At 29.6% G+C, this 10,631-nt stretch overlaps 1 protein-coding gene across 13 annotated transcripts in view; it reads left to right on the top strand.

Annotated features, from left to right (window-relative positions):
* Window positions 1-7,402, top strand: part of LOC108690610 (ubiquitin carboxyl-terminal hydrolase 45) — an 18,705-nt gene extending 11,303 nt beyond the window's left edge. For 12 of the 13 annotated variants that reach the window (XM_018197996.1, XM_018197995.1, XM_018197993.1 and 9 more), the window contains 8 exons: window positions 1,003-1,224; window positions 3,928-4,190; window positions 4,280-4,512; window positions 4,699-5,227; window positions 5,672-5,969; window positions 6,131-6,400; window positions 6,767-6,942; window positions 7,306-7,402. In XM_018197996.1, the coding sequence (XP_018053485.1) occupies window positions 1,003-1,224; window positions 3,928-4,190; window positions 4,280-4,512; window positions 4,699-5,227; window positions 5,672-5,969; window positions 6,131-6,400; window positions 6,767-6,942; window positions 7,306-7,378 (2,064 nt within the window). In that variant the 3' untranslated portion in view covers window positions 7,379-7,402. Of the gene's footprint in view, window positions 1-1,002; window positions 1,225-3,927; window positions 4,191-4,279; window positions 4,513-4,698; window positions 5,228-5,671; window positions 6,040-6,130; window positions 6,401-6,766; window positions 6,943-7,305 lie in introns of all 13 variants that reach the window. The other variant, XR_001931904.1, reaches the window with a different exon arrangement.
* Window positions 7,403-10,631: the final 3,229 nt, after the last annotated feature.

Here is a 10,631-nt window from a genome sequence, read left to right as displayed (position 1 = left end):
TATATAATATACTATAGTATATATAATATACTATATATTATATATATAGATATATACTATAAAAAGTTGATATGATGGTACTATTATGTATACTTCTTATATGATCTGCTAATAGCTAATTAAAACACACACACACATACACACACACACACACACGTTGTGTCATGTCATAATAGCAAGTCACTTTATGTTTAATTTGCAATTGTTATAATTTGCGATTAATTACTTTGAATATATCATTGTTTTCTTTGGACTACTGGAACTAAATCAATTATACCTAATTCAACTAAATTTATTTATAAAATTTATTTATATTACGTTAATCTTTGTTACAAATATTTGCATACATAAAGCTCAAATTATTATTAGCTGTACATTTGTGTTTTATAAACTTAGGAATTTATATTCAGATATGGCTTTGAATCAACTGATTAGCTATTGCCCTGCCTATTGTGCACAACTGATCTGATATCATGTATCATATTTTTGATATATTAATTATGTTACCACTGCATTCAATAAAGTTGTTGTTATTATTATTATTCTTATTATTAATATATGAAGTAATATGATTTACAAAAAAAAACGAATATTTATTGAGTAAGTGTATAGATTTTAAATATATATAGCCAAAATTTGCCATTTTTAGATTAATAAATTTAAAATAACAGAACTCTTAATGTTCAAAATACGACATGATATAAAAGACTAATAAGAGTCGGAAATTATCCATTATTCAAGAATCAAAAATAGAGTAAAAAAAATCTTCATTATTCGTTTAAGCCGAGTTCATTATTAAGTGAATTATTTGAATTTATGTTTGATAAACTGACAAAGTCAAATTTAATCATCTAATCAATTAAATTGACAAAATAAGAAGATATATCAATGTTTTTAAAGATTTATACAAGAAAAATATATCAATATCATTAGAGATATAAGAAATAACTGAAATTTTGTATTTTCTTCGTCAAATAGCTAATTATTTTTCTTTATTTACAGCCACCAATCGAGGGAACCTTAGAGCGATGGGGCAGTTTCACATCAATTCTCTGTGAAACTCTGTCGAAAATGCAAAATACGAATGGCCATCAAACTTATACTCCTTTGAATCTTCTTTGTAAGCTCAGGAAAAAGACTACGCAATGCGTGGATGGAGGGCAGCACGATTCACATGAGTTTCTTCGACACTTATTGGAAATAGTTCGAAATGAAGATCTTCGAGTAAGTAAAAAAATGCTCTTAAATATCTTTCAGTTTTCGATATATTTTAGTATTTCAATAGAACCCTGAATATTTATAGATCTTCCTAGTATTGTATTCTTACAATATTTAATAGGTCAATATGTGTTAAATGTAAACACATCATTAGTTATGAAATTTATCATTAATCATTAGAAATGAAATAAGTTTTTGCAAAGCATTCAAATAATCTATTTTATAGATTATTATATATCTATCTTTTTGGAAGCTTGTAAATAAACCTTCTTTCATAAATGTATGGACTTTCAAAATGATAAGTGCATAGATTTTAAATATATATAGCCAAAATTTGCCATTTTTAGATTAATAAATTTAAAATAACAGAACTCTTAATGTTCAAAGTACGACAAAGTACGACATGATATAAAAGATTAATAAGAGTCGGAAACTATCCATTATTCAAGAATCAAAAATAAAGTAAAAAAATCTTCATTATTCGTTTAACATAGTATAATTGAAAATTAATTTAACAAAGTATAATTGAAAATAGATATAACAAACAAGAATTGCAGAAAAGAAGAAAATTAAAATGCTACGAATACAATACTAAGTACAATACATGTTTCGATCTTATATTTGAGCCCTCTTCAGATGTACAAAAAATTCCGACGCAGTAAAAATTATTATTCAAAGATTAAGAAAGTGATTGTTTCATTACATAATTAGATGAGTGTTAAGACAGAGAAACGGAAAATTGCTTGTTAAGCGATTGATTGATTGCGAAAATTTCTCGTTGTTGCTCTGTTTTTTAATGTAAAGCACCTCAGAGACAAGGCGTATTTGTATTGGATTGTCCGGAAAGTTCGTGCCGATGTTGAAAGAAAATTGAAACGCAGAAGATTTAAATTTTAGTATACATTTATTAAATTATATAGATTAGTCGGCACGAATTTTCTGAACAACCCAATATATCGGTTTCTTTATTCAAGAATGAATAAAGAATGTTGTCTCAAAAGAAAAGCATAATTTTTAGTTTGAACAGAGTTTTTTTGTTGTCGGATCTTGTTTTTCATGCAAAAAATATTACTCTCAAAACATAAACATTTTAATAGAAAACGATTTTCCGCTGAAATTAATTTTGATATCATTAATAATAGAATCAAAGATATCATTCGGAAAAAGTTGTCTAGAAGTAACAACTTAGAGAATAATGAAAAATCAATTAATCCATCTTGGTTCACCTTATGTACTGACTTTAATAGAAAAATTTTTAAACAATTTAATAGAAATGATATCAAGATTTCTTATTATGGTACAAACAAATTAAACAAATTTATTAAAGTACATAATATAAATCCTTTGGACTGTTTCTCGAAGTTTAACGTTGTTTATAAGATAAACTGTAAACTATGCATCTTACGTGGGACAAACGAGAAGGAAGCTGAAAACTCGGATTTCAGAACATCGAAATCATATACAATGGAATACCAGTCTAAATCAATAATAACAGATCATCGATCGCAATTGGGTCATGATTTTGATTGGAACAATATTCAAATTTTAGATAAATCGATATATAATAAAATGTCTCAGAGATGCTTAACATTAAAAATAGAGTAATAGTCTTAACTTACAGACAAATACAGAAGGTCTTCATAAATCAATATATTCTGATTATAAACAATGTTTGACATTGCGTTACTAAGATTTATCGCAATACAGTCGAATCCGTCGAGAACGTTGTACAGTTTTCTTTATTTTATACATTGGACGGTATGCACTTACAATTGTGATATTAATTTTTTAATTTTGATAACTTATATATAACGTTTGTTAACTTATACGTATATATAACGTTTTTTTATGTTCCTTTATGTTCTCACTAAAACAACAAGAAATTTTCGCAATCAGTCAACCAATCGCTTGACGCAATTTTTTTGTCTTAACATTCGTCTAATTATGTAACGAAACAGTCGCTTTCTTAATTTTTGAATAATAATTTTTACTGCGCCGGAATTTTTTGTACATCTGAAGAGGGAGATTTTTTGTACATCTAAATATAAGGTCGAAACATGTATTGTACTTAGTATTGTATTCTGTAGCGTTTTAATTTTCTTATTTTCTGCAGTTCTTGTTATATCTATTTTCAATTATACTTATGTTAAACGAATAATGGAGATTTTTTTTATATTTTCTAACTCTTATTAGTTTTTTATATCATGTTGTTGTATTTTGCCATTTTTATTTCCTCCTCTTTTTCTATTCATGAAAACCATTCTTATTTTTTAATGGCCACAGAGAGTATATTAAAGAAAAAAACTCTTATATTAAAACATTATAACATTATTATAACATTATACGATCCTTAATAAATCGTTCATAATTCTTATATTAATTTATAATTCTTATATTATTTTACTTTGTGCAGATATTAATGTGCTACAATAAAGCCCATTACACTTAAAATTCCATAACTGTTGTTTTTCGTTAGTTGTTTTGCATTTAATACTTAGATTTATACACATATTCTCTATAGAACTTTATATTATATTTATATTATATTATACTTCAAATAAATTTTTTTTTATTTTAGAAAATGTGGGAAATCAATATTTTAAAACCAATGCTAAATTTAATGCTAAAACAAGTTCTTAATTTGTGCATTCAGTATGATGTAATGATGAATCTTCAAAGTAAATTAAAATTGTGTATGTCGCTCTGCAGAGATACCAGAGCATAATTCTAAAGGAGGTCGGCCTGAGTGGAAAAACAAAGCCGGATTGCGTGGAAAAGGGCCTGAAATCTCGCGTGAAGTTCTATGGCAATCAGGCCAGTACGAGGCTGTTAGGACCAGAAGTAGTATTTCGCGGCGTGTTAGTATCTACTCTAGAGTGCCTGGATTGTCATCATTCGTCGCAACGCACCGAGCCATTTCTAGACTTGAGTCTACCTGTCACTGCGGATAAGCCACAATCTCCTCTCTTAAAGTAAAGGAAAAAACTTATTCATTTTCTTTAGGTTACAATAATTAATTTTATTAACTTCTAAAATAGTATATGATAATTTTAATATATAGAAGGAAGAATAGCGAATTTGAGGATGCTTTTGACATGATGAACATTCAACAACATGATTATCAGACGGAGATTTGGAAATCGGAGGATACACCATGGAAGCAATTGAAAAAAGAGAAAAAGGCAGCGAGGAAGAACCGAAAAAATAAAAGGCACGAGAATTATAACAATTCTAATGCGTTAATGGATCTAAATAATCCCGCGGAAGAAAACAATGATAATGTTTTGAAATCAGGTATAGCTCTTTTTCTTTTGCCGTAGATATAGAAAAGCTATTTATAACAATTCGGATCTTTCTTATGCACTATACAAATGTTCCGAAAGGAAGATTTCCCATTTTCCCATTTTCAAAATTCATCTTCTACAACAAAGTTATATAAACAAAATTATAAACAAAGTTATAAACATTTTTTATTTTTAGAAGAGAGTGACGCCGATGTAGAAGACAATATTGAGATGGACAATTCTCATCCGGAGATTGGAGAGTCTGGTTATAGCTCTGAGAAAGCATCCGCCGTCACCAGTCCTGTATCTCCTGCTGACCATCATCACCATCATCATCATCATCATCATCATCATCATCATCATCATCATCATCATCATCATCATCCAAACAACGATTTTAATAGCGCAATCAGCCCTGAGGACAGTAATCTGGATAACAGTAATTTAGACGCAGCACAAGTTAGACATCCAGTGAACATTAATGCGTTAATTAGTCCTAGTCCAACCGATGTGTCGATGACAGACTTGACTCAAATCAGGATGCCGTTCGAGAAGACTGACAGGACCAGCTCCGAGAATGAAGTGTTAGCTACAGCATTGATCAGCTCCATAATCGTCAACTCTGACGTCACAAGCCCCGAGATACCCACCGCAAGTTTAAGTAGCTCTGCTGCTTCTAAGGGGAGTCCCACTAGTCCTGTCAATAATGAAAAAATTGCGGAAAGGTCAGATATTCAGATATTCAAACATTTACAATTTTTTAATTTTGAATGTTTTTTTAATTTTTCTAGTTTCTTGAAAGCTTAAGCTTATTAAATTTGTTTGAATATTGATTTTTGCGATTCTTAAATCCTGGATTTTTTACATTTCAACTCTTAATGTGTTGTACAAAATTAGTATCTAATTTCTTCCTTTTGAATATCTATATTTAAAAAAATTTTAGATTCAAAATTATAGAAATTACGCACATAGGTGATAAAAAAAAATGTTAAACGTTGTTTTCGAAGATTTTTTTAGATATTTAAAAGGAGGATGTTATGTTAGGACTGTTTTTTGGTAGTAGCCGTTTAATATGATGTGTAATTTGTATCTCAGAACTTTTTTATTTTTGGTCGAAAAACGGCCCTAACTACATTCTCCTCTTTGAATTAAATGTAGTATCTTCTCAGATTGGATGGAGTTGAGACATGGATGGCTACTACTTTATCAAGATATAGTAGAAGAAAATATAATAACGGAACTTCGAATGGAGATAATCCCGAAGAGCAAGATGTATATAACGAGCTTGGTGACATAGTGATGGGAATGTCTAGGCTGGGAATTGCCGGGCATCAATCACTTGGCAGGTACACAACCAAGGAGGGTGAATGTTCCGTGGAATCATGCTTGAATCAATTCACTGCACTAGAACTAATGACGGGAAGTAACAAAGTCGTATGCGAGGCATGCACAGCTCGTGAGAAGAAGGTAACTCAAAAAGAAAAGAAAGTGATCCTTCTCAAGATCTCTAAAGAAACTTGGTACATTCGAGAAATATGTGAGAACTGTTATAACATTTTCTTTTTTGTCTCCTTATGTAAGTGAGAATAATACCATTTCATTTTCACTTTTCTTTTTTTTTTTCTCAGACTCAGGAAGGTTCGTCAAAGATGGTATGCACTTCGAGTACAAAGCAATACCTCATCTCTCAAGTACCCCCGATATTAATACTGCATTTGAAAAGATTTCAAACGCAGAGAATTGGTTTTCGAAAGGTTTTCAAGCATGTGTCATTCCCGATATTATTGGACTTAGCACCGATTTGCACAGATCGCAAAAAATCTCGACTTTATGCACTTTATGGGGTCGTCGAGCACAGTGGAACTGTTCATGGTGGTCACTATGTTGCTTATGTCAAGGTAGATTATATTTAGATTTTGAAACACTTTCGTACGGGATATTTGAGATTTTATAAAAAGATAAGTTCATTAACTTATTTCTCAAAAAATATGGATAAGAATGTACATTGAAAATAACTTTAAATAAAAATATGTTAGAATCTCGTATTTATATGAATTTATCTTTTTATTTATATGATTGGAAGAATTTTATTGGAAGAATTTATTAAAGTTGCAACTATATTGCACTAAAAAATCAAAGAAAAAATACGAAAATATTAGATGTTTCTACTACTTCTGATGATCTTTCTTTGTAAAAAAATACGTGACATAATAAATTGAAAAATTATTTTTACTGATTGAATTTTTATTTTGTGTTTATATTAGACGAGATTGCCGCTATCATCAGATGATCCTCGATGGAAGTTTCTTCCAAAGGATAAAGATTCTAAAGCGAATAATGAATCGAGTAGTTCAAATTCAGATGAGGAAGAAGCATCAGCGAAAGGAGTATCCATTGTGGAACCTCCTCCTGGGAAATGGTATTATGTATCAGATTCTCGGTAAGATTTTCTATAACATATTTATCAGAAAACACAAAAAAAAGAAATATACATATAACAAAATTAATATCATCAGCTACAGGAGATTATAAAATTAATTTCAGAAGTTGCTTTTTTGTTTAGAAAATTAAACATAATTTTCTAAGTACAAATCTCATATTCATAAAAAATTGATATTGCATGCAATATATTGCTTCTTGTCAGAATGTAGTAAAAATTGTTACACTTGTTTGCTAATTTATTTCACGTGTAATAAGAGTAATTACTAGTATAATTATTATACTATTTGTTTAATCACTATTTGAAATTTATTGTAATTTTTTATGAATATCTATTCTATTTATTCTACATATTCTATTCTAGGGTATCAGAAGTAGATGAAAATACAGTGTTACAAAGTCAAGCGTATCTCTTATTCTACGAGAGGATTCTCTGATTCAATAAAGTGAATGTGAATGAAGATCGATGTAATTACGTTTATATTTCCAATTTTCGAAAGAAAGAAAACAGACTTATAATAAATTTATTAATTACATAATTATTAGCATCATATTGTGCGTTATCGAATGTATGATGTAACAGATTATGTGTACACACATTGCAAGAAATCTGTAATTTATTAGAAATATTGAAAATTTGGTTCTTGAGAAGTTGTTTTTTATAATCGATTAGCAACAGATAGCAAGAATTATTAATAAAAAACTTGGAAACTTTCATAAAACGTTGAAGTGGATGCTGACAGCCGAACTTGACCGATGTCAATAGTACCATGATGGAATTAATAAGGTCGATGAGATATTGTTATAAAGATGGTCGGCGCTTATGGAATTTGCGTGCCTGTTAAAATTTTAATGATTAAGAATAAGAAATAAGACTAATAAACAGTAACTAATTTCATGATTTATTAGTTTGTAGTATGTATACATATATGTGTTTAAAATTTAATAATACTAGATTTTTATTTAAAACTGATTTTTAATATTGTCATCCGAATTTGATTATCAGTAGAGATGATAACTGCAGAGAAAAAATTGTAATTTTTCGGTAATATATAAGATAATAAGCATTAAAAGTATGCATACTTATTTATACAGCATTTATATAATGAAAAAATCACGAATTTAATAATGTATTATCGAAATATTTATATTAATAATCGTAAAATTTTTAGTTGTCGGTAATGTCATTGTTCATCATTACCTCTGGATCCCTGGGATCTCATAGTCATGAAAATTTGCCTAGGTTCAACGGTCTTTAAAAATATCTCGTCGATGATAAGACGAAATGTTGCGCAATGGCGATAGCAATACTGGAAGTAACCAATCAAATGTTCCCCAACATGCACTTTCCTGCGTAGGGCCGTGATTTCACTAAGGCCGATTATTTAAGGAGATGCTGGAGTCGCCTGTATTACCGATAAAACATTTTTGACATTTTTGTTTCTGTTGAATTTCTTCATAGTGATTTCACAGAATAAAAATTTCTTTTCCACAATAAAAATGTACATGCTAATGTACTTGTCGCTGGTGTATTTCGTGTACAAAGCTGAAAAAAATAAAAAATTACAGATTTCTTTATTCATTTTTATCTCAGAATAGCGACCGAAATTAAAATTAATTTAAGTCTGCATTGGTGGAAATGGGCATTAGGATTTCTTTCACTAACCTCGGTTAAGTTAACCGACGATTACATGAAGCTTATTTTTGTCCAGTTTTACAACGGTTAACTCTTATGCGTGATCTACCATGGCAGTATCAGTAATAGATGAGGCTGTAAGAGTAAGAAATTGTGAGAAAAAGTCAACTATGATCAATTGGTCGATTTCTACACCTACTCCTTAATTAATTATTGTTATTGCTCATTGACTATATAAGATTCCACAACTTATGATTAACTTTTAATCGGGGTTTAACTTATTTTAAATAATAATGAATAATAATGAGTAATAATGAGAAACTGTGGGCCTAAAGATGCCATTTCATGCGACGCTAAAACTTGACATTCATTTGTGTTCATTCTATATAATTTTATGATTAACGTTAAAAAGTTTGTTTCTATTCAACTTTTTTGGCGGGCCAATTTTTATAATATAAAATTTATTTTGGGCATTTTTAAAGCTCCTAGTAGTTATCACAGCCACAGTTATTGAATGACGTCACAAGCGAGAAATGACACGTTAACTTTTATTACGTACCATTTATAAATAAAGACAATTTGAATAAATGCATAACAGAGCATAAGCATAATATAAGACTGCTAGATCAATGAGCATCTAGCATAATATCGCCATATTGATTTATATAAGATGCTTGGTTTAGCGGCCTTATGTGACATTTATGTTTTGTTATTTCATGTGTGAAATTCATTCATGTGTGAAATTCATTTTTGTTGCATTTCATGTGTGAAGCCTTTAAAGTGGGAAGCACAGACTCTGGCATAATGCATAATACACGTAATGCATAAGAAAATAAACCAATTAAACCTTCGTTTTTTTCCTTTCTATGAAATAAAGAACTCTGATTGGTTGAATTTCTTATGTGTTATTCGTTATGCAAGAGTCTGTGCTCCACGCTTAAATGTAGTCAAACTTGCATAATATAAACCGTATAAACATATGCATAAAGAAAATTATTGGATATGATGAATTGTTGGGAAAATAATATCAGGATAGCGATCATGAATTTTTCTTTAAAGAGGAAAAAGAATGAAAATGAAAACAAAATTCATATAAAAAATTTTCACTTTTTACATTTCTGCCCTAGAAAAAAAGTTACAATCGCTATTTAGATTCTTAGGGCCGGTTGTTCCACTTTGGTAATTTTACCTGTGAAATAAATTTGGTAATCCGCGCATATGATTGGATAATCTTGTTACTTACCCAACAGGTAAAATTTATCAAAAGATGGAATAATCGACCTTTAAGCCAGAATCAGACTACATATTAAAAAATGTGATTGAAGATTGAGAAGCTCTGCACAATAAAAGGAACAAAAAATAGAGAATAGAAAATAAGAATTTCAACCTATCAGAAATCATGTATTGTGGAATACATAGTTTCTTATTCTTATTCTTTAAAAGGTTGAAATTTTTATTCTTTATTCTCTGTTCCTTTTATTATGCGGAGCCTCTGAAAGATTAAAATTTGACCAATTAGAATAAAAGAAGACAAAATTTCTTTCTCCTTATTGATGAAATTTTAATCTTTAATCATCAATCTCAATCTTCAATGCATAGTCTTATTCCGGCTTAAATCAGAACAGAGAGAAACCTGAGAGAAGACATGACGGTCCAAAATCTGTAATCAAAATATAAACAAAATGCTGCCGCGCATTATTGCTCTCTGATAAAGTGGATGTAAATTACAACAACATCCATTTTTCTTAGGGTACATTAGAGTCCTATATGAAAAAAGCGACGGTGTCGCGATTTCTGATTGATAATAAAGCAGCCATATTGTACCTGCAATGGAGAGCTGTCATATGTTTCCTTTCTACAGCTGAACTGGTACATACACATACTTAAAATAGATATACCAGGTGTACAAGTATGAAATGACGATTTGAGAAACAGATGGCGCACCAATGAAGTACAAAGATTTAACATTATACGCCATTTTATTGTATCATCAACAAGTGTCAAACGCGCAAAGTGATTTGATTGAAAAGTGTTTGTATAGTATTGTATTGCTA

This window comes from Atta colombica, unplaced genomic scaffold (genome assembly GCF_001594045.1).
Source record: "Atta colombica isolate Treedump-2 unplaced genomic scaffold, Acol1.0 scaffold332, whole genome shotgun sequence".
NCBI classification, from domain to species: domain Eukaryota; kingdom Metazoa; phylum Arthropoda; class Insecta; order Hymenoptera; family Formicidae; genus Atta; species Atta colombica.
The sequence above is the reverse complement of the archived record's forward strand: the minus strand, read 5'-3'. Positions and strand labels throughout refer to the sequence as shown.